The 27,028-nt window shown below is 41.7% G+C and overlaps 1 protein-coding gene across 1 annotated transcript; it reads left to right on the top strand.

Annotated features, from left to right (window-relative positions):
• The first annotated feature begins 4,322 nt into the window (after nt 1-4,322).
• phrf1 (PHD and ring finger domains 1) lies at nt 4,323-26,492 on the top strand. The gene is made up of 19 exons (XM_080437124.1): nt 4,323-4,400; nt 6,862-7,240; nt 8,436-8,567; nt 9,473-9,669; nt 10,291-10,374; nt 10,495-10,628; nt 10,740-10,831; nt 11,029-11,204; nt 11,854-11,986; nt 12,592-12,716; nt 12,836-13,026; nt 14,161-14,286; nt 14,463-14,617; nt 16,270-18,229; nt 18,370-20,228; nt 20,456-20,532; nt 21,939-22,049; nt 22,776-22,904; nt 23,960-26,492. The coding sequence occupies exons 2-19, from the start codon at nt 7,153-7,155 to the stop codon at nt 24,128-24,130; spliced, it is 5,940 nt and encodes a 1,979-aa protein (XP_080293250.1). The 5' UTR covers nt 4,323-4,400; nt 6,862-7,152; the 3' UTR covers nt 24,131-26,492.
• The last annotated feature ends 536 nt before the right edge of the window (nt 26,493-27,028 follow it).

The raw sequence follows: 27,028 nt of genomic DNA on the forward strand, positions 1-27,028 counted from the left end.
TTTAAACGTTATTTAAACCCGAAAGGACGCAACAGACCCCTGCGATGTGAAAGTGGTTGAACTCAGCCTACTTGTGTACAGTGTTGCCCATGGTTGCCATGTCCGCTTATTATAAGCTACTTTGGGCTTGTTTTTCTATGAAGTCGGTTGTAAATATTGGTGGTTGAGGGTTCCGGTCTTTTGGGGCTTGTTTCTAAAGTGTAGTTGCTTATTATGGGCTTACTTCCAATTATTTAAACCAGTGGTTTCATGAAAATGTTTTGTGCCAGGGAGCATTTCTGTTGTTTGAATGTTTCAAAAAATATTCCAAATATTCCACACTTTATTGCAAGAGTTTTTTGAAAATAGCAGAGATCAGCTATTTTCAAATAGCCGATGCATATAGGTTTAAATTGCTCATGTGGCCTAGTTGCTTCTTTTGGGCTTGTTTTCCCAGACATGGTTGCTTATTTCTCTCGCAGAATCTGGCAACGGTGGTACAGTGTTGCCATGAGGAGAGTGTGGTTGTGCACGTACCAAGGATGCAGCATGACAGGACTGGGGGGGGGGGGGGGGTGCTTCTGTACTTCTGTACACAGAGAGAACATTTAGGGAACACTCAATTATTTACATCGTCATCTGCCTGGGACAGGAAGGGGTCGCTTATATTTAACTCTGAGAGATGTAAATGTGACCCGTTGGGGTCCATACATTCATACATACACACACACGCGCTTTTCTTAGCACCCAAACTAAGTCGCTTTTATACAACAAAACAAAACAAAACAAAATAAACAACTTTATTAGGAGAAAAATAGTTAAGGCTAAAAAAATTGCAAGGAAAAGAAAAAAAAACTAAAAGGCAGAAAGGGAGATTAAATGGAGAAAAACATGGACATGTGATTTTAAAGCAAACATGAATAAAGTAAACAGCCTATAAATAAACAAAACTTAAATTAGGTAGGCTATACGACACACGACCAATAAATAACATAGAGCTACAATTTTAGTTGTATCGGTTGTATCAACAATACAATACAGCATTATTTATGTTCAAGGGAACACAATGTCCCATTATGTTATCCACTGGTTATAGGCTCTAGACTGTTACTCGCCTCTAGTTTGTTCTAGGCAATATACTTAAATAAACAGCATTTAGGCTTGGCCCCGTGACTCAACTGTTTTAACCATTCCGTGATTATTGTTCCGATATGCAGGATATGCGCTCTCCCGTGATCAGTGGTGTAAAGTAACATGTACCCAACTGTACTTACAATTTTGAGGTATTTGTGCTTTACTTGAGTATTTCCTACTTTCAATACTTTTACTTATACTCCATTATGCCTACATCTCAGAGGCAAATGTTGTACTTTTACTCCACTACAATTATTTGACAGCTTTAGTGACTAGATTTTGATTATGAATACAAAACATACCTTACATTAACCACTTCAGCCCTTTACTTCAGATATTTGAAAATAGCAGATCTACAAGCTCACAATGCTTCCTGATGCGATGCATTGTGAGAAAATAGATCGGCTATTTTCAAATGTTTTTTTTTATACTTTTTGAAAACATTCTGCAAAATGAGTACTTTTACATTTGTACATTAAGGATATTTTGATGCCAATACTTTTTGCTTTTACTCAAGTAAATTCTGAATACAGGACTTTTACTTGTAACAGAGTATTTATACATTGTAGTATTGATACTTGTACTTAAGTAAAAAACAATACTTCTTCCACTTCTGCCCGTGATACACAGTAGGAAATCAGTATTACTGGGTGTTATGTAATAGATGTTTTTCCTCTATATACAGTAACCAGTAGGGGGCGACAAAGTCTTTATGGGTTTGACATCTCGACTTTGATCTATGTGCCAGTGTGTGCAATTTCAGTGACTCAAAAGATTGAAATGTACTACTACTACCACTGTAATAGTTAAAGGGATATTTCACTTTAAAATAAAATAAACATTCAAAAAATGTATTAAAAAAAAAAAAAAAGGTATTGATTGATTGAATACTTTTTTAACAGTTTGCAAAGACAAGCACAGGGAAGTACAAATTGACGATATAATATCCCTTTAAGGGTATTCATTCAACAGTTTGTATATTGATCATGTCATTCACAGGGCATGATATGATTTTTCTTTCTTTTCTTTCTTCTTTTAGATTTGTGAGTTAGGCATAGCCCTAGTTAATCTATAGTCCAAGAAAAAAACTGGTGCATTTAATTTTGTAGTTATCTGATTTGCGTCAGTTTGAAATATTGTTCTGTTATAAAAGCAGGTGGGCACATTTCTTACAATAGAAAAAAAGTTAAAATGTATATTTTGTTTTGTAACACAGCTTGGAAAATGGATACAGGCTACTATAGCTATATATATACTATATACTATAGGCTAACTATACCCTGACTAGGGTCACTCAACAACAGTCATTAGTTGTTGTTTTTACTTAAGTACTTTACACTTTATGACTGACGTATTACTTTATTATCATTATATGTATTATAATTATAATTATTATTTATTTGAGAGAAAAAACAAAGAGGCCAACTGTTTTATGTTTTAAAAGTGTATTGTAGGTGCTTCTAGGATCAGAGGGAATCTAGATTTAAAAGGGAAGAGGAGATCCGAGCACTCAAGTTTTATTCTATAAAAATGCCAACATGTTTCGACCAGTTAAGGTCTTCATCAGTTCTCGCCCTGATGAAGACCTTATAACCGGTCGAAACATGTTGGCATTTTTATAGAATAAAATTAGTTTTAACTTGACTTTCTCTCCTCCAAATTTCTTTAGTACTCGGATCTCCTCTTCCTATTATTTACTTTAATTATTATCTATCTGTATGTTGGACATAACTTGTTCTGAGTCTGGCAGTCTGCCACACCTACATGTCAGTGCTCATTAATACACATAATGAGAAAGTTACAATTAATTCACTAATTAATTTAGAATCTTTAAATCAGTAGGGGCCTTAGCTTAGTTGCCAGAGAGGCAAGGTCACCGGTTCGCCTCGCAAGACCCCTAACCTTCCAAACTCCCTAACCCTAACCCCAAGACTCTGCCTGAGCACTGAATTTATTAACTTTCAGATTTTTTTTTTTACATTTATGGACTCTGCATAAACGTAAAGAAAATAATCAGAAAGTTAATACATTTTATTTGTAACACACTTTATATTTGACACAAATCTCAAAGTGCTACATTGCAAAAAATTTTTTTGATTTTAAAATAATTCAAAATAATAATAATAATAATAATAAAAACAATGAAATGACTCATTGTCAAAGTTTAAAAACACACAAGGCATCAATAAGTCCATCTAGGCTTCTTGTTAAAGAAAGTTTTGTCCCCTTCTAAAAGCGTCAAGAGACTGTGGTAAGTCAAAGCCTATACACCCCCCCCAAACTGTTTTTACTGTACATATTTTTATGTTCAATGTTCTACTCGTTTATATGATGTTTTTTTTTCATAGTTTTGTATTGTATATATTTGTCTGTCATTAAATGTTTCGATGAATTGAGTACAAAGGATCCCCCAAAAGCCATAGTGCTTTCTTGGGTTTAAAATCCTCTTAATCCTTGTGTTCAACTGTAGGCCTACTACTTCCCTGAGCTTGTCTTTGCAAACTGTTAATAAAGTATTCAATCAATCAAAGATGGTCAGGGAGGGCATTCCACAGCCCAAGGAGCAGCTGAGCTGAAGGCCCGGTCCCCCGTGGTCAGGTGATAGTCTTGCGGGTTTCGAGTGTATTTGAATTTCCAGAGCGGAGGGAGCAGGTGGAGGTCGAGGGTTCGATGAGTTGCTTTAGATAGGAGGGAGCATTGCTGTGGATGCACACTGATGGGTATAAGGAGTGTATGTCTGTCTGTCTCGAGTCTTATATGTCATCATGATTTGTGTGCGTGGGATCTCATTTTTAAACAAGCTTAGTGCTTTATCCAATTTAGTAGACCTTGTATTGTGAATTGTACTTCCATATACTGTTTCGTTTCTCATGTCTTACTAAATAAAGTACATCAATCAAACCTTGTACCATAACTCTATGCCTTGTACTAAGTAAGTTGACAAATGAGAGAATAAAATGTGCCCCCCCCCTTCCCCTAAAAGGCCAGATATAATCTATCAAAAAGGAAGGGTGGGATTATTACACTTGAATGCAATTAAACATTCAGACAAAATGCAATCAAACAATATACTTAATGCAATTAAACATTGCACTTGTGCAAAGAGGCTTCCCATGGCCATCCTTCCCCTTTCTCCATATAAATAAATGGACACTGCGCCTTTAAGAGTGTCACAGTGATTCGAGTGTGTTCAGCCATTTCCGTCCGTAGACAGATCAGCCGGTGGTGTCACTCAACTCAACACAACCGTTTTAAAACAACATGCTTTTTACACACAGATGAATGGGGTAGGTGTCTTAATACATACACGTTCTATACACGACTATATGGGGCCTAGCGTTTTGCACGGCAGATGCACAATTAGCGGTATCGCGTTAACATTCTGCGAATGTCATAAAAATAAAAAACCCTCAACAAGCATTGCAGCTGGGGTTAGCTAAATTTAGCAACAGCCATGCTAACGCTAACGCCAGTGTTGCCATGTCCTCTTATTATAAGCGACTTTGTGCTTGCTTTTCTATTGATGGTTGCGTTTTTTGGGGCTTGTTTCTGAAGTGTAGTTGTTTATTTGGACTAGTTTATTTTTTGTATTATTTCATGTCAAGGACCCTCAAATTGATGTATTTGTTTGCGGACCCCCATATGGAAATATTTTGTTCCAGGGACACGCATACCAGATTTGTGGGGTTTGTTGTTAGAGTCATTCCAACATATTGCACATTTTGCAATTCTTTTCAAGATTTAAACATAAATAAATAGCAGATCTACAAGCTCACAGCGCGTCGCATCGTGAGTGACGCGTTGTGAGCTTTTACATCAGCTGTGCCTGTTTTCAAATAGCCAATGTATATTGGCTCGCTTCTTTTGGGCTTGTTTTCATACACCTGGTGTTTCTCCCGCAAAACCTGGCAACACTGATGCTAACGCCATATCTTCTAGCTAGCCAACTCCATTGACTTACATAAAGGGAGCTAGCATCGTGTGCTATTAAACAACAGGCAGCGTAAGGGTCCCATACGATACATTATAACCCTGTGGTACCATAGCTATAACAACACAGCTGTGCAACGTCTGGGCGGGTTATGAGGTCAAAGGCAGTGGTTTGTGGGCTTTAATGTTGGCTGTCAGAGACAGTCTTTTATACTTGTTTACAAATGCAGCTTGCGCCTCGTTTCCACACTGTGTGTAGTGTAGTCTCCACCAGTGGTGGAAAAAGTACTCACATTTAAGTCAATACTGCAATGTAGAAATACTTTGTTACAAGCAGTCCTGTATCCAAAATGTACTTGAGTAAAAGTACAAAAGTAATGACATCAAAATGTACCAAAAGTAGAAAGCACCCGTTATGCAGAAGGTCCCGTTTCACCAGTTTTCAAATGTATAAATGTAACAAAATCTTTGGAAAATAGCAGATCTTCAAGCTTCGCGACTTATTGTAAGCTTGTAGATCGGCTATTTTCAAATGGCTGAAATATATATATATAGGACTGAAGCGTGGAATAAACTCCCATTACACCTAAGACAGGCAGCCTCTGTCGATAGCTTAAAGCACAGCTCAAGACCTACTTCTTCACTCTTGCTTTTAGCTGATTTTTTGGTTGATTTTTAAATCTCTGTTACCCATGTCCACACTGTATTGCCTGATCCACTGCCTTTTGCTATTATTTTAATGTTTTATGCTTTTGCTTTTCTTTTTTTTGCCTTGTTAAATTTGTTGTAACTATAATTGTATTCTTACTCTGTAAAGCACATAGAGCTGCATTTCATGTCATGAAAGGTGTTATACAAATAAAGTTTATTATTATTATGAAGTGGTTAATGTATTAATAATCAAAATCTACAAAGTAACTACTAGTAAAAATAATACCTCACAATTGTACTTAAGTACAGTACTTGAGTAAATGTACTTATCTACTTTACACCACTGCCTAGTTGTAGTTTCACTACGGAATGCAGCATGCTGCTAGTCTGTGAACCACTATCCAACCAAACAGCTGCTAGCCTCCTCACTCAGTCAGCTTACCTTTCAAACTTACTGACCCTAAACCAGCCTATGATGAGATCTGTATTCCTCTACTTGAGGGGTAAAACATCCGTAGGTTTTAGCTCATAGTCGTGGACCTTTTCCACAGATGGCTAAATGGCAGCTGAAGTTAATAGGGGCAAGGGGGAAAAGAGATCAATCGAAGAAAACAAATCATCTACATATTTGCACATAGCACCTGAGATAAGATGTAAAGTTGCGTAAGCATAGCAGCAGGTGTATATATTGTGCATGATATACTATGGACGTTAGGTACCATCTGTTAATTCACCAGGGTGTCTGCAGGTTCTGTTTTTTAATCGTTTAATAGACCTTTAAATATCTTAAAATACAGTTAATATTTGTAGGAAAAAACATCTGTATTCGTCATGGATTGATTCCCCAACATTACATGGCAAGCGCCTGCATTTTTAACTCTTGAAAGTGTAAATGTTACACTCTGAGTTAAACTAAAACACTCAGACTAACTAATCCACCAGGTTACACTGATTGTGAAATATAGTTAATTCTAAAAGGTATTAAAATGTTAAATATAAAATGTTTTTTTGTTTTTTGTCCACCTAAAGCACTGACAAGACTTAATCAACCACGTCCCACCACTATCTAAACAAATAGCCATTATTTATTTGAAATATAACAGGATCTTCAGAATATGGCTAGCTTGCTTCAATTTGTGATGTTGTCTTTGTTTTGTTTATCCCCAGGAGATGATGCCCTTCGTTGACCTTGTAGTGTCATAAAGTTGGTATGGAAAGCATCCACTTTTCCCTTGTCTTTTGAACAGTTAGTGGCCTTGACTTACACCTTGACTCTTAATGAGTCACAAGTCCTAGATCTAAACCCTGACAGTAAATTGATCTGACAAACTCCTGTGAACTTGAGTGCCAGCTGCTGCACTTTGTTCATGGTCCGACCTGACCAAACTCTGCAAACAGACCTTTAGTTAGAGATTGGGGCTGAGAGATATTGCTCTGTTGGTTCTCTGATGGTCAGCCATGGATGGAGATGACAGCCAGGATGAGCTGATCAACTACAATGCATCCCATGGCAAAGGGAAGAGGGCTGCTGCGTGGGCAATCTCAGGTAGCTTGTGTGAAATGGTTTTCTCTACAACATTTGTCCTATTTTAATTTATTGTGAAATTGTCCTCCGTCATACCCTTGTATGAATTAGCTTTTATGGAGCTGCAAATTCAGTACCACTTAAGGGATAGTTCACCCCAAAATGACTTTTTCTATCGATTAGTCACCCCATGGAGACTTGAATTAATGGACATGTTTTAGTTTTTGTCGCATTCCTAAGCCAATAATTTGATTACCAGCAGCGGTTCTGGTAGGAGACACAAAGAGTCTCCTTGTGTCTCCTACCAGAACCGCTGCCTACCGCTGGTCATCTAATTATTGGCTTAGGAATGGACAAAAAACAAAAAAAACATCCATTAATTCAAGTCTCCATGTAGTGACTAATCGATAGAAAAAAAGTATATTTTTGGGTGAATTATCCTTTTAAACCCTTTATACTTGATAAAACAGACCTGGAAAGAGCGCACCTGGTACGCTCTTATTTCACTCTACACCAAATCTCTTTAAAAAAATAGCCGACCTGCAATCTCACAACAATGCGTTGGGTTGAAACGTGTTATGAGCTTGTAGATCGGCTATTTTTGGCAAACGTTCCTCCCAGAAAAGGGATGGTGGAGGTTCAAGTGGTTAACAAAAGTGCAAAGAGTTTTAAGCACATTTTGATTATCGTGATAATGCCGTTAATCGCAATTGTGACATGTAATTTTCATATCGACCCATCCCTACCTCAACTACATTGAAGTCGGGTATTACAGATAGGGTATGATCACACATGCGCGACTGAAGGGGAGTAACCAAACGGTCGCATGGGACGCATCAACATGCCTCCCGCAACCGGAAGCTCCACTCATTTGTTTGCATAGAATGGAAGTGAATGGGGCGTGTCTGTTTCAGTCGTGCATGTGCAACCGTGCCTTTTTACTTAGTTGCGCAGTGTGTCACGCACTGAAAACACAATCTACAAGCTCACAACGCGTTGCATGTTTGTAGATTGGCTATCTTCGGTGCGTGACACCGGTGCACAACTAAGTATGAATCAGGTTAGACGAGTAGCATTATGAAAGAACCAAGTAACTTCTTTGTTGTTGTTCCCACCTTTGCATGCTTGAATCATTGTCATAGCACAGCATCAAACAATGTCTGGGCTGTAGACCAATCTATTATCAGCTAATTGGTCATGCATCGTTTCCTCATAGATGACTCGGATACTGCAGAGGAGGATTCTGGGGATGGAAATTCTGACACAGGGGAGGAAGAAGAGGAGGAGGATATTGTTGACGGAGAAGAAGATGAGGATGAAGATGAGGAGGAGGAGGATGACAGCGACGGTAAGAGGCTGTGTGACGTCACGTGCATGCTTCTTTTATGCACTGTCTGGGACTGGTGGGAGGAATCCATAGACGAGTCATGAAGGGGGAAAAAAAGGAGGCTTCTATATTTTGAGTCATTTTTATTACAGTATTAACAAGTAAGTGCAAATAATATGTGAACACAGTATTTCCCTGTAGGCTTCATCATCATCTCAAAATGTGTGTTTGTACATAATGAACTTAGTTGGGTCTGTGTATTTTGCTTAGTTTGTCCATAAAGTTCGTTATCGGCGAGTTTGGCAGTCTATGCCATTCCGATACCACGTTATTTATCACATGATATTTCATTTACAGTAATATTGCAGTCCTAGATAGATATTTACAGTCCTAGATTATTTTTAAATAACAATACACACTGGTATTGGATCGGTACTCAGTATTGACCGATACGCTAGTTATGCGTATCAGAATTGGTATCGGTACATCTCTATTTTGCCAACAGGCATACTTACACCTTTGATCATTTTTAGTCTCACTAGCAGTGGGGACCTAAGGATGGCTATGTCGGTCGTCCATTCACCACTTTGGTCCCAAACAATATATCTTGAAAACTACGTGTTGGAACGTCATAGACATTTCTGTGCACTTTAATGCTCCTAAGAGGATGAACCGTACTGATTTTGGTGACTCCATGGCCTTTCCCCAATGACACCCATACTTTCACTTGTTTAAAAAGACAAAGCATTGGACCAGAGGGAAAGTGGATAAGAGTCTCATGTAGTGAATACATATTTTAAAAATATTTCATGGTATGTTACTAATACTATACATGTACTATAGACACATGTAAGAGTCTTGTATTTTTAGACATGGCGTATATTTTCTGTACATCACTCACATCACGTACGTATGTGCCTTCCCAGATGATGAGGAGGAGGAAGAGGGTAAAGCCCTTGAGGGAGCAGTGGGGGGAACCTCTGCTGACCCTGCAGGGCTGAGCTCGGACGAAGACACAGAGAGGTGTCCCATCTGCCTCAACTCATTCAACAGCCAGCCTGTAGCTACACCAGAGAGCTGTGAGCACTACTTCTGTCTCGACTGCATCCTCGAGTGGTCCAAGGTGAGTTGGACTTTTAGGTCATTCACTGTAAAATACGGATTTGTATTGACACGAAAATGCAAGAACATACGCTAGGCGTGTCATCATTCGCCTAATGTATGATTCGATTCGACTTTCGATTTTAAAGGTCACGATTTGATTCGATATTCGATTTTTAAAAACTCGTCTGTCGGCTCCATTTTCCCCGTCGGATGCGCGGAATGCACAGAAAAACAAAAACAGTGCCTCGTGGCTTCCCCCGGACCTGCGCATGGACGGCATTAACATAATAAAATAACGCTAGAATCGCAATACGGCTTGTAATTTCAATACACTGTATGGAAGATGTTATGTCAAAACGGGGAAAAAATAAGAAAAAGGCTTGAGCTTATTTCCAGTGTAGACGGTCCTAGTTAACTGCTTTCAACCTGGTGTCCCTATGTTGGTCATGTCATTGTAAGCCAAAAGTTTCAAATATTTTTGAAAATAGCAGATCACGGTGCGTTGTGAGCTTGTAGGTCGGCCACGCAACATTTGTACGATAAAGCACCGTGAAGCAGCATGAGACTGTCTTATGATAATTGTGTTGTTACTTGTAAAGTGAAATGTGATCATCCCAGTCTCTGTTTGCCCCTCATGTAGAATGCAAACTCCTGTCCTGTGGACCGTATCGTCTTCAGTAACATTTACCTAAGGAAATGTTATGGTGGCAAAGTGCAGAAGATGGTAAGTGCCGTGTTTTCCATTCACACTTTAGTTCTGTGATTTACTTTTTATAATAACAAATACAACTCCGGTGGAGTTTGTGTTGTGGTTAATGTCGGGTGTGGTGTTTGTTTGGTTTAGATCACTGTACAGAAGCCAGTGAAGGAGGGTCAGGAGGAACCGGTCAATCTGCAACTGGAGCAGACTAGCTGTGAGGTCTGTGGTGGCAGTGACCGCGAGGACCGCCTGTTGCTCTGTGACGGCTGTGATGCTGGGTGAGAAGACTATCTATCATATTAATTAAATGGTGCAATATTGCATTTGCTCGATTTAAGAGGTGAGACGTTTTAAAGTGTGTGGTTTTATTTAATGCTGTTTCATTTCAGGTACCATATGGAGTGTCTGACACCCCCGCTGGATGCTGTTCCTGTAGAGGAATGGTTCTGCCCTGAGTGTGAAGCCAACAACCGTCATTCAAGTAAGAATACATGTTTGATTGTTCATTATTCGTTTAAAAAATAAAGGTCTGCAGCCAGAAGTGTATAGAAAACTCCATGGAAAAGCCATACTTTTGTGTAACTGCAAAACTACGAGCAGTTCTGTGGTTACTCATGTCAGAAAGCCTGCCTGCACTCACCAGCATTCTTTGACAAGTCAATCATCATCCTGACTCAGGGGGTTCGGCAGGAGAGCAGAGTGAAACGGATAGCCTGCTCAGTGACCGTCCCACCACCAGCCGCTCCCGGCGTTCTCCAGCAGGGGCCACCCGGGCCATCGCCCGCACCCAGCAGAGCGAGAGGGTTCGCGCCAGCGTCAACCGCCATCGCATTACACAGGCACGCACAACACAGGTTTGGCATGAGGCGTGATGCTTCGTTTTGTCTTGGCCTCCTTGGCAACTCACCACCAATACCCTTAACCCGTGTTCTGACCCGGTTCATCTGATTAATGGTTTGCTGTTGGTGCATAACGTGTGTTGGGCTATGCAACTATGCATACATTTCATGGATGGTGTTTGTTTGTGACTCATTCATTGGTCTGATGCTTTTGGGCAAGTCTACTCAGTACCACTAAAATCCAAAGTAATGGCATGTATATGTAAAAAAATAAGTTTCACTTAACATAATTAACAACAGTTACTGCACTGGGTGGCACGTGAATACATGAGAGTTGTGCTTTAGACAGACTTGTGTTGTTGTGTGGGCATATAAAAGGTGTGACCCGATAAGAGTATGAGTATGATGGTGATTACATTTCTTATTGATTCCTGACATATAGGTAACAATAATTTCTCACTCCTCTTGTCTTTCGCTACATGTTTGTTTTAGGGCAAGGGGGAGGGTCTGCAAGTGAGAGAAGATGTTGTTATGGGACAAAAAAATATACATTTTGGGTTCATTAAGAAAATGGGCAAATTAAACAGACTGGCCACCATGCTTTAATTAATTAATGGGAAACACTTTGAGACTCTGTAGAGTGAACGAAAGTTTCTCTTACCAGTTGGCTCCTAGATATATGATGCAGTCCACCTGGTTGGATGAGACCATAAACGCTGTAGTGGCAGGGCTCAACACTGCAGTGTACGTACGGGACCTCACACCCCGCGCTACCCCCAGCCGCCGACGCAGGACAGGTAAGACACACACACACACACACACACACACACACACACACACACACACACACACACACACACACACACACACACACACACACACACACACACACACACACACACGCACACTATACAAATCAGTTAAGCAGGTACTCAAGTATGCATACAAACACGCTAGGGGTGTGCCGATATATCGTTCCGCGATATATCGCGATACGTTTTCGTGACGATATGTATACGTTTGTTTTTTTTACAATAATAATAATCAGGCATGCAAACAGCCCCGAGGTGAAAAAGTGACAACATGTTGTTTTTTTTCGGGTCAGGTGTCACACTATTGCCCTATTTGGATTCAAAACAGCTATTGTAGCTGAAAAGCTACAAGTTTGCATGTCTGAATAATGCAAAAACAGAATTATTTGTTTGCATTTGCTTTTTTTCTCCCCCATATATTTTCATAATAAAAAAAGTGCGTATCGAAATCGTATCGAAGTTGTGAGCCCAATATCGTATCGTATCCTTTCGTGAAATTAGTGTATCGGCACACCCCTAAAACACGCATTACATTTCTAATTTCAATACTGATACATTTCTGTGAGTGATGACTACAAATTTGTCCACAGTAAAGAGGAGAAAAGGCAGAAAAAAGACAACCTCCTCTGCCAAAGGAACAACGGGCAAAGCTGCGAGTACAGGAGTCAAGAGGCGGAGGAGGAAAGTGAGGAGAAAAAAATCCAGAAGGAGGGTGGTAAGTTCTGTTCAACTGAAGCCAGAGATTTAAACAGGTGGAGTTCATACAGTGTTGAATCTCCTTTGACGCGCTTCTTCTTCTCACGCTCTGCCTCTCCGTGTTGGTGTTTCTTCTAGGTGGTGAAAAAGCAGGCAACGCCACGGGACCGAATTGCTCGTAGCATTGGGATAGGGAAACCCAAGAATGGTTCGTCTCTCCCCACAGTGTACAGGCCTGCAGAGCACAGTCTGGGCAGCATGCGTGCTGACATTGGGGCTTCCTCATTCTCTGTGTACGGCGATCCATTTGACCTGGATGACTATGATGGGTACGTTGACATTCAATATTATTCATTATAATATTGTTATCATCAACAACCAATAAAATATAAACTAGTACCCTTAAACTCACGCTGGGCAAGACCAAGCCGGTTGAGTGTCTAAACGGAAGTACCGGAATTTGGCGAAAGTAGTGCCCAAGGAAATGACGTTGACGCTTTACAAATATGTTAACATTCTCCGTGAATGAAACGAGTGTTGTGATTGGTCGAAAAAGATTGTTTCCGGGGTAAATGTGTACGACAGAAGTCCGGCCCCTAATAGACACTCTCTGCATTAGGTCGTGACTAGGCTTTCCTCTCCGCAGATGAGTAAGGCTGGAAACGAGGCTACCGTAAACTAGGGATGGACAATTAATAGGTTATCATATCGGTATCGGCCGATGTTGGCCTTAAAATGCAATATCGGTATCAAACCGATATCAAAATAATATCGTTTTTTGCCGATATTTTATTTCATAATAATTATGTTGAAAATTTAAAAAAATGCCTGATACATTCATTTATGATGTAGAAGGCTGCAGATTCTATCAGTGTTTTCTGGGGAAGCTTTCAAAAGGGTCAACAAGTTGGAACATTTTTAAATAAAAATACTACATTCAAGCTGTTTATGTTGGGATATGGGCCAATATTTCAATAACGGTGCATCCCTAGTTTTGGAATAAAGCTTTTTCAAATTCAGTGTTTCCATGAAGAAATGTTAAAAAAGACAAAGGATTTCATGAGTTGCACTTGCCTCAACAGAGACTAAGATCGATTGTCTGTTATTGATTCTGATAGCTTAGTCTCAGTCACGAGGGTTGGGGTGAGGGAGGGGGGGGGGGGGGGGGGCGGGTATAAACACTGGGACCGCCCATCTATTGGTTTGGAGGTTGTAGCTGAAGGGCATTGTTCCTATAGCAAATTGTGGATGAGCTCTTCGGCTACATTAGATGTCGCTGTGCAGTTGGTGAAACTGGCTTGTATGGAGAAGTAGATTCACTATAAACAGAGCTCCCAATGCTTTTACCCTTATCCCCATCACATTAAGATTGATGGTACAGATACAACACTATACAGATAAGTAGTGTGTGTGTGTTATGGATTGGATCTAATGATTAATATTATTGTTAATGATTTAACCAGTGAGGAGCCGGAGGAGCAGCAGGCGTGCGTCACAACCCTACTAGAGGCCAAGAGACGAGGCATCTCTCACTCTGCCCTTCGCTCTCATCAGCCCGTTGCTCGACCATTCACCGCTGGTCTATCCAGGTAATTGTACCAACCCTTAGATTGTCCTGACATACCTAGTAGTAAGCATCACGCTTGTGTGCTTAGAATCCTGTAAGTGGCATCAACAGGGTTGTTCAGATTAGAGTCTACTACTGTTGTGAATTTGAGGATTGCGGAAGTGCTAATAAATATTTTGTCCTGTTATGCTGTTCTAGAAGAGCTGTGAGTGCCCCCCAGGCGCAGGCAGTTGTGGAGCCAACCCCCATGCCTGACCTGCTGGGGAGCATTCTGTCAGGACAGAGCATGCTGCTCATGGACAGCTCTGATGTGGTTATCAACAGAGATGGCTCCCTCAAGGCTATCAAGTCAGGTAACTGTGTGTTCAACGGTTGTTGAATGAATTCACGCAGATGACTTAAATATATACTGCACTCAGGTGGTGCAGAGGGTACAGTAGGGTACAATAGCAGTGACAACACGGATATGTTTGGGGAGGGTTACTTGGTACAGCAACTAAATTGGTAGACAAAAGGTTTTTATTGCGTTGCAGAGACTGTTTTGCCCCCCGTTCGTCCATCCGTGTTTCCGTCTGGGAACAGCTAATCTCCGGCACCGTTGGCCCGATCGACGCCAAACTGTGCACACACACTCCCTGGGTGCCAATTCAGAACCTCTGCCCCAAATTCTTCAGATTGGCATGTTATAGCGCCACCAGGATGCCGATTTTCGCTAAACATTTTTTTAAATATTACTCCTGTAGCTTTTGTCCAAACATCATGCAAACTTGTATACGGTATCTCTATAGTCATGTGATCAACACGGATCTGTCCGATTTTTCATATTCCAACCTGATTGGCTAAGATTGGTATCTAAAGTTTGCAGGAGTGGCTCGTTTTGAACAAATTGCCTCAAATCATGAAAGCAGCGTCCGATTGCCCTGAAACATTGCACGCATATTCCCACTAGGCCGAGAAAGAAATGCCACCCTTTTCACATTGTCCTGTTATAGCGCCACCAGGAGGCCGATTTTTGCAAAACAATTCGTTTTTTTAATATTACTCCTACAGATTTTGTCCAAACATCACGCAAATCCATACACATTATCTCTATAATCATGTAATCAAGACGGATCTGTCCGATTTGTCATATTCCCTCCTATTTGGCGAATTCCGAACATTGCTGGCCCACAATAACCTACCTGACCTGGCGGAAACCTTTTTTCAATCAAAGACAATGTACTGTTAAGATGTCCTGCGTCATACTAGTGTCATGTCCAGAGGGTGTACTTGTACATCATGGCTGGGGGGATGTACTTGTACTAGTTACCTCATGTTACAGAAACGGGAGATAGGCTCCTGTCCTATGGGCCTCATAAGGCTACTTACTTACGTTACTTTTAAAATGTCAGGAGTTCAAGTCCACTAAAGTGGCATACAAAGATTTTACAAAGTGTTACTGATCATAAGGTATACATACATATGACATTTCAATATTTCAGTGCAATATTATAAAGCAAAGCTTAAATATCTGATCCGGCCCTAAACAATCAATTTCTGTCATAACAAGTTTTTACACATAAATCAGTGCTCATAGCGCGAGTTCCTCTGCTTGAAAAATACAAATAGGGTTTATATGAAATGAACAGTGGGAAGATTTTTGTGGTGGTGAATGTTAGCCAAATGCTCAAGGGCAGGAAGTGATTACATCCCTGGTAAAAGTTATTAAAAGAGCCATGAAATACAACTGTAGGTAAACAATTTTCATAACCATTTTTGTTGTAACATGAATACTACTCAGAATGATTTAGCCTTTTTACATGTTCCAGCATGCTGGGGTAAAGAGTAACATTTTATACTTGTTCCCTTGGAAACAATACCTCTGTGTTTGGAGTGCAAGTTTTGGCATGATTGCACAGATTATTATACTTTTTTACCTATGGGGTTTCCTTGGGGAACTTAGTCTTAGTTTATTATCCCAACCCTCTGCATTTAATATATTATTTGTAAATGTATTGTGTTTCAGTGGCTTTGTCAACCTCGTTGATGCCAGGTAGAAGAAGCTCTGGAGAAACGAGCACTCAGGTCAACCTTGGGATGTCACCTAACCTAGGAGACCTGCCAGGATCCTCACATAGCCCCCTGTACACATCATCTTCCTCTCAGAGCTCCCCCCATCTATCCCCATTCACCCCCTCGTCATCTTCACCTTCTCAGTCCAACCATACCCATCCACCCTCTGTGGCACATCCCCGGCTGCAAGGCCCTAACTCCTACAGAGCCAACCCCGCTCCCGGACTCGGCCACAGGGGTGCCCACGAAGTTGGTGTGCCCCGCGGATCCCACAGAGGGACCTCTTCCACTCCGGACACGCGCCCCAGGGGTCTAGACATGGCACTGCCACCGTCTCAGCCTAAAAAGGCCTCTGCTAAGCCTGTGTGGGAGGGCGACGTATCTGTGCTACCAAGGATACCAAAAATAAAAAGGGAGAGCAATGGTGTCATGAATGGTTGCTCCAAACAAGATGGCAGTAATAGTAGTAGTAGTAGTGGTGGTAGTAGTACTGGTGGAGAGACCAGGAACATTACTAGTCAGGGAAGTAGTAGCAACGCCAATCCTACAGTAGGTATGCACAGCCTGGCTGGGAATGAGAGCAAGCAGAACAGTGTGGACCAGCAACAGGGCAGGACTGAAGGTCAGGCCCAGAGGCACAGGCCGGACAGAGCAGGCTCTTCCTCAAGCTTCTCAAACTCCTTTTCCTCTTCCTCCTCTTCATCTACCTCCTCCCAGGCGACAAACCGCCCGTGCTCTTCGTCGTCCTCAACAGTGAGCTTCCGCATCAACTCTAGTAGGAACTCATGGCAGGCGCGGCGGCTGAGTGGCTCTGCGTCGTCCACGGCCACTGGTGGAAGCGAGTGGGAACCTGGGAGCGCAGAGGAAGAGGCAGACAAGAAGAAACGGCAGCAGAGGGACAAACAGAAGCTGCTGACATCACAAACGGCTGTAAAAAAAGAGCAAGAGGACATTGATACCTATGACCCCTTTGATCCCACTCAGTCTGACTCAGACAGCTCGGATGGCGATGGCGAGAGTCGGGATTTAAACGCCAACAACTCCAATCAACCAGATGAAAAGAAGCTGCCCGTTCAAGGAAGCAAGGATATTTTAGGGCCAGGCCAGCGGCGTTTGGAGCAAGCAGCTGTGGTGAAAACCGAGAGAGTGGAGATTGAGATCTCGCAAGAGGAGTCGAGGAGGCCTGACGATCTGGGGCATGGGGATGTGCTGCGAGAGGACAGAGGCTTTGGGGAACATGTCAAGATCGAGAAAGGGACGGCGTCAGCTGACACTAAGGTTAAGACACAAACTGTGTCAGCTCGTTTGTGTCAAGTTAAGAAGGAACCGGGTTTAGATGATGTGAGGCAGCCCGAAGGGGGCTGCCCCAGCCTGAAAAAAACTGCCAAATCTGAGGCCACAGTATCCATCCCATGTCTGCCTGTAAAGACGGAGAGGATGAATACACAGGAGGAGACGGGGCACAATGTCCAGTCTCCTAACCGTTCCCCTGCAACACACAGAGCAGATCCGTCAACATCCACCTCAACCTCTCATAGTAGGAAACCGAAGGCGGAGGTTAAATCCGAGCCTAGGAAAAGTCCAGAAAGGTCCAAGTCCCCGCCCCTGTCCCAGTCCCCAGCGAAGCCCTCTGGCCTTGTTAAGAAACCCTCCAAAGGAGGAAGGTCACCCAAGGGTCACCGCTCTGCCTCTAGCAGCCCAGAGACGGGAAGGAGGAAAGGAGACCAGAAGGGCTCAAGCCACACTGTCAGGAGGAGAGAACGGGACGACGACGGAGACAGTCGATCGAGACGGTCCCGCTCCAGAGAACGGAGGAGGGCACACTCGCCATCAGACGGCTCCCACTCCCCTGATAGGTCACACAAAAGGAAGAGGCGGTCACGATCACGGTCCACAGACAGGAGGCGATCTAGGTAAGTGTGATTTACACTCCATTGTCTCATTCGCAAATTGATATCCCAGGTGCACACTGTGCATGTGCTGTTATTCTCTTTGATCCAGAGGAGCTCATGGTTAACATTTTATTTTTTTATATTTGTATTTCCAATTTTAGGTCTGCATCACGGTCCAGCAGCAGAGAGCGATCGAGGAGGAACAAGCATAAGCGTGGAAGTAGAGAGAGAAATGACAGAGGAGACCAACGAGACAGAGAAAGGGTGTCAAAGGACAACAGACGTGCACGGTCTCGTTCACGGTCAAGATCACGGACAGTTTCTAAGTCCAGATCAAGATCTGGCTCTAGGTCCAGGGAAAGAAGGAAAGGGCATGCGCGACACCAGCCTTCTTCCAGTTCCAGAGACCACATTGAGTCACGATCAAAAGACAAAAAGAGGCCCAGGTCTCGATCCCGGTCGAGAGAGAGGAGGAAAGAGGAAGGGTCATCTAAGAGTTTGCAGAAAGCATCTGGGTCGTCTCAGTCCTCGTCCAAAGAGACGAAGGATGTAAAAGACAGGAAGAGAGAGAGGGATCCATCAGCGTCCACTCAATCCTCTAAGAGTTTGCAGAAAGCATCTGGCTCATCTCAGTCCTCATCCAAAGAGACGAAGGAAGTGAAAGACAAGAAGAGAGAGAGGGATCCCTCTCTAAGTACCACTAAAGAGGGTAAAGAAGCGCAAAAGAAAAAGCGAGAGACTCCCTCATCTTCCTCTTCCTCTGGGGTTAGCAAACATGCGCCCAAGTCTCACAGCCAGACATTAACAGCCAAACCGGTCAAAGAGCCTGAGATTGTCAAGGAAATTAACAAAGACAAATCGCTTTCTCTCGACATTTTTGAAGACTTGCCTGTTGTCAAACGAGTAAAGGTAGAAGAAAGTGAAATGTCTCCCCCCCCTCCTCCTGCTCAAGACACTGTTGAATTGAAGGACATTATAAAAGGACAGCTGACACCCATCAAAATTGAGATCTCTGCCCGCCCCTCGACGACGCCATCGAAAACTATGCAGATCAAAGAGGAACCCAGTTTTCCAGAGTCGCCGTCTCACTCACCCCTGAATGTCTTCTCCTCCTCCTCCTCGTCCTCCTCCTCTCCTTCCATATCCACATATGGCACAGTGGACAGTGTCCAGGGGCTGGCATCTCAGTCCCCACAAGTGCCGCTGATCCCCACTATAAGCCCCGCCACCATCGTGTCCACGGCTCCTGTAAAACAGGACGATGCGGAGACACTATTCACGGCCTCTCCAGAGCAGGAGGATGAAGATGCTGAGCCACAGTCCACAGCCCCTGTAGAGCAGGAGGATTCTGAGCCACAGTTACAGGATGCTGAGACACAGTTCAAGGCCCCTGTAAAGCAGGAGGATGAAGAGCCACAGTTACAGGATGCTGAGACACAGTCCACAGCCCCTGTAAAGCAGGAGGATGCAGAGCCACAGTTACAGCATGCTGAGACACAGTCCACAGCCCCTGTAAAGCATGAGGATGCAGAGCCACAGTTAGAGGATGCCGAGACACAGTCCACAGCCCTTGTAAAGCAGGAGGATGTGGAGCCACAGTTACAGGATGCCGAGACACAGTCCACAGCCCTTGTAAAGCAGGAGGATGTGGAGCCACAGTTACAGGATGCAGAGACACAGTCCACGGCCCCTGTAAAGCAGGAGGATGCAGAGCCACAGTTACAGGATGCCGAGACACAGTCCACAGCCCCTGTAAAGCAGGAGGATGCAGCGCCACTGTCGGACTCCGATGAGGAGGACTTCAATGTGGATATGATGTTGGATAGCCTCGACTTTGTGAAGTCTGAGAAGGTGGCAGAAGGTGGCACAGCTGTCAAACAGGAGAAGGAAGGACAGGAGGTGAAGAGCGAGGGGGGACAGGTGTCCGTCCAAGAAGGCGCCAAAGCCAAAGCCCCAGTAAAGAGAGTTACCTGGAACATACAGGAGCCTGAGGGGCCTCAGCCAGAGAAAACCGCAAGTAGTAAGTATCACCAGTAGATGGCTGCATAGTACCACTACTGTATAGCTCTACATGAGCAAACGTTATAGGTTATAAACATTTGACTGTAACCTTTTTTTATTTGACTCATAAAGTCAAAAAAGTCACAAGTGAGTGCTTTGCACACCCATAAAATACATAAGAAAGTACTTCACATCTGGCTGTCAACTCCACCTGATTTGTAATGGGATTTATTTTCTTTCAAACAGAGTTGGCTCTGTATAAACTGAAGCTGAAGCAGGAAGGAGCTCGCAGACCCTCTTCCTCCACCAACATAGCCAGTCAGGTTAGAACTCTTCTATTTGATCACTTACCACTGGTACAGTATTTGCCCCTATGTTTTGAAAGGTGTTCAGTGCAGTTTGTATTATATGTACACTTCCCAAAGTGACCAGGGGGTGGCATGCTTTGCCAAGAGATGAGATTTCATTATTTATTTTCATGAGTATAGACACGTGATCGAAACTGGAGTTGACTGAGCATTTTCAGATGAAATGAAAGTAAATAAAACAAAACCCGGGAAAATGAAACTGATTCTCAAACAAGCTGTGTGGGTGTGAAATACAATACTTGAGCATTGAGACCTGTGGATGAATGATGTAATAATTTCCACAAGGGAATGTTTAACACAGGGAAGGCATAATAAGAAAAAATAAGTTTGTTAGAACAGTAGGGGAAGCCACAACATGGACCAAAAACTGAACAATTAAATCAAAATGAACACACACCAAAACTGTAAACAGTAAATTTACATTACAACTAAAAAGCAGTTAATCATCTGGCATTCATCTGCGGCTTTATGTTAAACATTTGAAGTAACTGCAGATCAAACTCAAAAGTCTGGGTGGTACGCCAACGTGATGGGCAGACCTTGCTCGATCTTTCCCTAATTGCATATGGTGCCCACTCCTCTATACCATCATGCCGTCTCTGGTTGGATTAACCACTTAAAACTAGGGATGTTCGATATTGACTTTTTTACAGGTAACATCACATTTCTAATAAAATAGCTATAATGTCTAATAAATCTAATATAATACAGTGATGTTGTTAGGTTTTCAATAAAGTGTGTCCCAGGACTCACTGGTGGTCATTTGAATGATTAGATGTTGGCCTATTTGACAGAGCAGAAGCATAATTGCTTTGATGCCTATAACATTAATGAGCGTCAACGAGCGTCAGCTGGACACGGACACACACACCTGCCCTCTGCAGTGCTCTAATTTAAAAGGCACTGGAGTTGGTCTCATTTCTCTCCAAAATCCCTTGAATATGATGGAATATGATTAAGGATTACTGTGATTATGGTAAGCTCACATGTCATATCACACACACCATACAGTAAAAACTCCTGTAACGTATTAAAAATGTAAAAAAATGTAAGAACAAAAAAAGGTTTCTTTGCGATATGCTAATATCGGCCGATAATGTTGGGAGGCTGATAATATCGGACATCCTTACTAAAAACCCTATATATATGCTTTGTCGTATGGCTATCTATGAGATCAGCAATTTTCACTATTCTAAAAGAAATAGAACAATGGTCAATCCAGTAAAGCAAATAAAATTGAAGGTTGCTCTGATTAGTATTCTGAGTAGTTTGCTACTCGCACAAGTATTTAATGCTTGGTTGCTGTGTCTTCTGCCCTCATCTCAGTTGTCCAGTCTCACAGACTTACCTTCTCTCTCCAGGATGTTGCAGGGGCTGCTGCCAGTGATCCCTCCAAGAAGGGCAGTGTGACTGCTGGTTCTCTTAGTGCCAGTAACATACCTCCTGATCGGCCTAATGTTGGGCAGAAAGAGGTGGGTGATGCACAGAAAGGGACAGACAATGTGAGCTTGTCTCAGTTCGGAACTCTTAGTGACATGGCGTCTGTGCAGATCTGTGTCTCTGTATGGACTAGAGATGTTTATCACTGACCAAATTCAAAATGGAAAGTTTTACTGGTCTTGGGACCCATTCTTCACAAAAAATGGGTACTTCAGAATAATCCTTAACATTTCTTGGCTCAGCTTGGCCAACAACAAATCAAAATGACACCATCATAGCACAGCGTGTATATCTGTTAGATCACCGCTACGGTTTCCTTGTATTGCAAGACTTTTGCGGACTCTCCTAGAGCAACACACAGTTGCTGTGGCAGGGTATATCATAGAAATCCAAAGCACCAAGAGCAGATTCTTCGAACAGATCACATTTCAGAGAGCACACCACCGGTAGCAGCTCTTCAATGACGCTCATGCAGTTAGATCAAGGGTCCTAGCGTCTGACAGTTTTGTGACACGTCTTGTATAAAAGTGTAGTGTGTGTGTGTGGCTGCGCTGCAGCACTCAGTATTATTATTATTTTTTGAATATAAACACCATCAAACAAACAAAATGCAACATTCATTGTAAAAAATAAATGTATATACATTTTTTTCTCCGATATTTCAGACGGACGGGTCAAATCAAACTCATCCTTAGTATGGACAAGCTAATTGTGCTGTTGTCATTTATTTAAAGGCTGTGTTTTCTTTGTGCCCTCAGTATTTGAAGAAGCTGCACATGCAGGAGAGAGCTGTAGAGGAGGTGAAGCTCGCCCTTAAGCCCTACTACCAGAAAAGAGACATCAGCAAGGACGAGTACAAAGAGATTCTACGCAAAGCTGTCCAGAAGGTAACAATCACAATTTGCAGTATCTTATCCAGAGTGACTACTGGAAAGGTTGGAGGAATGCCATGAGCCTTTGTCAACTAATAGGATAAATGGTCAGGAATTAGAATGCTAAGAATATGTGATCCAAATTAACTACGATATCAAGTAGACATAAAACTTCTGGCCTTTTTCACAAAGCACGTTCAACCTAACCAGGCTTCCTGACTTAAGTTGAACAAAATCTTAACAATCGTTCATGGTTACCTGGGTCACAATGGTAGTTAAAAACATTCTGTCCCCCCCGGTTTTACTAATCGGACCATAATCAATCCGTGGAAACATAAACATAAATGTGTGCAATGTCTGTGGTGAACAGCCAATTGTTTGAAACATTGAGAATATCAATTATTTCACCCCAGAAGAGAAAGCTGCTTGCTGAGATTCTTAGCATTAGCAAAGATTGCAAAGAAAAAGAGCAGCAGTACTGTACATCTAGGTTTTGGGATAGTGATGGCATTACTTCTCTGAGTGGCATTCGAGGCTGGGGAAGGATGGATGGATGGATGGATGGATGGATACATTTGTCAGCATAAACACAGTGTACACACCAACTCATACACACACATGCATGTACGCACAAGCTGGCAAAGCGCCTAAATCCACAGTATTCTCTAAGAATGGTCAGGTAATTTCCAGAGTGTACTGGGAAAGCCTGATTTGCTGCATTAGGAACTAAATGATGCAACATAAATTGACAAAACATCCAGGGTTAGACCAAACTAAGTTTTGAGTTAGCTAGCTATCCAATAAATTCTGCTTTGTGAGACAGGCCCTCTGGCATATATACCTAGAACACATATTTACGTTAGCATCTGTCTGCAAATGAACAGTACAAACCCATCAATATAGACAACGGGCAAGAAGTGCTGGCACAGAGATAACAGGCAGTTGATAACACATTTCTAAGAATGTTCAGTGTGTCATGTAATTAAATGACATTTAGTGACAGTCGTGATCACATTGCTTTATGGAAACAACTGTTTGAGCACATGTTTGTCACTGTCATTGCTCAATAGGTGTGCCACAGCAAGAGTGGAGAAATCAACCCTGTGAAGGTGGCCAATCTAGTCAAGGCTTACGTGGACAAATACAAACACGCCAGGAAATACAGGAAGGATGATGATGATGATGATGAAGAGGCACCAGAGATAGAGACAGAAGGCATGATAAACACTGATAGTCCATGAGGACCGCCACGCCTATTTCAAACACTCAGCTTGTCTACATTCTACTTTTGGCGCATTCTAACGCTCTTGACATTTTACCTGTCTTAAGAGTCCTATTTTGTCCATTGTTTTGGCATGGCGTTGGAAGATTTTTCTTTTTTCTATTTTTGTGAAAATGCAAGAGACTTTTTGTTGCTTTCGCTGATGAGCAAGATATATTCTTGCTCATGAACTGTAAACTGCCAAGCATCTCTGTTTGTGTAGTTCATATCAGAAACTTAATGTAAGGCCCAGAGGTCATGTCTTAAAGAGGCAGCTCTCAAGGACCCTCTCTCATTGAGCGATAATGTTCGGTAGCCATCTCTACAGGCATAATGTCTTGGAGGTCGCATTGTGTTTTCATTTTTCTATGACATTTTGGTATTTGTGGGAGGGAAGGGGTATTTATCGGCAGTGATCTAATTTTCGTAGTTATCAATAATTCAGAAAATATGCCACGATTTGCATATTAACTGTTTGTCACGTTGAGGAAAGACGTTATGCAATTTTTGTAGAAAATAAGGGAAGAGAAGGAAAAAAATATATAGGTTAAGTTGTAAATAATTTAGATTTGATATATACACTTGTGTGTCCCTTCCAGCTTACTTGCCGGTTATGAATAATTGAAGTGTATGTGTCCTGGGTTATGAACTTGATTGTTTTTATGCTTTGTTTGTTTTTCCGTTTTTTTTTTTTTTTTTTTCTGTGTGAAGGTTTGCTATAAAAATAAGTAGCTTAACACATCCCCCATTCTGCACCACTAAGCTCATCTACTGTATACTGTGAGATCCTGATGATTATACATCCATACTTATGGTTGGAACAGAGATGATCATGGTCTGGTTCTTCATCATTGAAGCGCATTACTGGCCCTCTTATATTATGCACCCCCTCTACTTTGTGCCTGCTTGGTTTCTTAAGGGGGAAAAAAAATCTGATTATGTTCTCATGGAAACCACAGAACCATACCGATGTGAACATTTTATTTTGCGTACCAGGCAGTTTAACTTGGCCGATGTCGCTGCCCCAAACAAGTGAAATTGAATGTGTGGTCCAGCAGTGTATTCCCAAGCTAGCAGATGGCCCATATAGTAAAAAATGATTCCCTAACCCATGGTATAAGAGATTTCCCATCGAGTCCTAACCCCTCTTTCAAGCCGAGAGTATGATTATTTTTGATAACCTACCCAACTGTGTCATATCATGTCCACAGATTGTTTTTTGGGATGGGGGGGAGGCAGTTTATGCTTTATCAGAGTGTGGATAGATGGAACCATGGGGGAAAGAGACAAGACATGTGAGACAAGACTGGGTGGGCTTTGAACCAGAGTCCTCTCTTACTAGGAGCATATGTTCAGTCCACTAACTTGAGCCACCAGTCACCCCAGAAATGTTCAGTTTTATTACAAAACATATTTCCCACAATTGCAACGTGCAATAACGGATCTTATAACACCTTTATGGCTTCCACTTCATAAATTGCAATCATGCAGCAAATTTGTCAAACAGCGTTCCGTATATTATCTATCGAGATTCAAGGAATGCATTTCACCAATCCACAGGATTGTTAAATGGCTAAGATGAGAACAAGCAGAATCATTTTAAACATTCTTCAGTTCTGTTTTTTTGTGTCTTCACAATTTGGTGGTTTGGAATGTAAAACCTCCATGTTCCCCTTTGGTTCTTTTAAAATGTTAAAAGGCTGCATAGGAATACCATCATCTCTGCTTGTTTATTGTTTGTGTGTCCATAGTGTTTGTTGCTTATACTGTAAAAACACTGGATTTGCCTTGTACTTTGTCCTTACCATTTCAATTTATTGGACTTTGTCACGTGGCACTATTGAAACGGAAACGTTTGAATGCAGGTGCTCACATTTATCTAAAGGTGTTTTTGTTTGTTCTCCTTATCTTTATTTACTACAACTAGGCCAGGTGTTTCAAAGAGTTAACACTCAAAATAAATTAGTAGTGCACATGATTTGTCCCAATTCAGTTAATGTAGGTTTGATTTCATGTTTTGCCTTGATAGTTTTGAAAAATTAAGATTATTTAATGGGGATTTGAATGAGTTGGAACACTTCTGTGAAGATACTCCACTAACAGTAATATATCTTGGTACAATGTGTGTGATTCACTATGAAAATCATAGTAACACCTGCATCAACTATGTCAGATAAGAGGATTTTCTCAACTTTGATCTACTGTACTTTGCCTGTAAAAACCTGATCTTGCTGGTGTTTCCAATTTCCAAAATGGAGATTATTTGTAAATATATTTTTCTGGGACAAGGTTTTAATAAAAAGTAAAACACATTTCAAAATACCTGAAACCTTACATCATACAAAATAAATCATTTTGGTCCCAATATTGACCCTTGCTTCCACAGATAATTGAGCTAGTTGACCATCTGAACAGGCCTGTTTTCAATGTAGCTTTTAAACCAATTTCTGCCCCATCTTTTGTAACTAAACATCACGATCAATTGTATCAGATGCTTAATTTAAATCTATGCAGACTCCTAATGCATATTTCTTAGCAATTGAACTAGTTAATTCTTCTATTAATTTTCATTAATGCTGATCGATTATTATTCTAAAACCAAACGGGAAATGCCACCACCTGGGAACCCAGGACTACAGTTATGCACAGAACCTATTGTAAACTTGCCTTATGCTTATCCTGACCTGATCTCTGGGTTTAAAATATTTCATAACAAAACTTGTTACATAAGTGACACTTCATCATAGTGACCATTTGACTGGACAGCCTCCACTTCCAGTAAAAGTATAAAGGCAGAACAATAAGACAAGTAAAGGTCAGTGATAAGATACTGTGGTTAAACTGAAAGTGACTATCTCTTGTTAGTGATATATAGTTG

This window comes from Gymnoscopelus braueri (genome assembly GCF_963280865.1).
Source record: "Gymnoscopelus braueri genome assembly, chromosome: 9".
In the NCBI taxonomy this organism is placed as follows: domain Eukaryota; kingdom Metazoa; phylum Chordata; class Actinopteri; order Myctophiformes; family Myctophidae; genus Gymnoscopelus; species Gymnoscopelus braueri.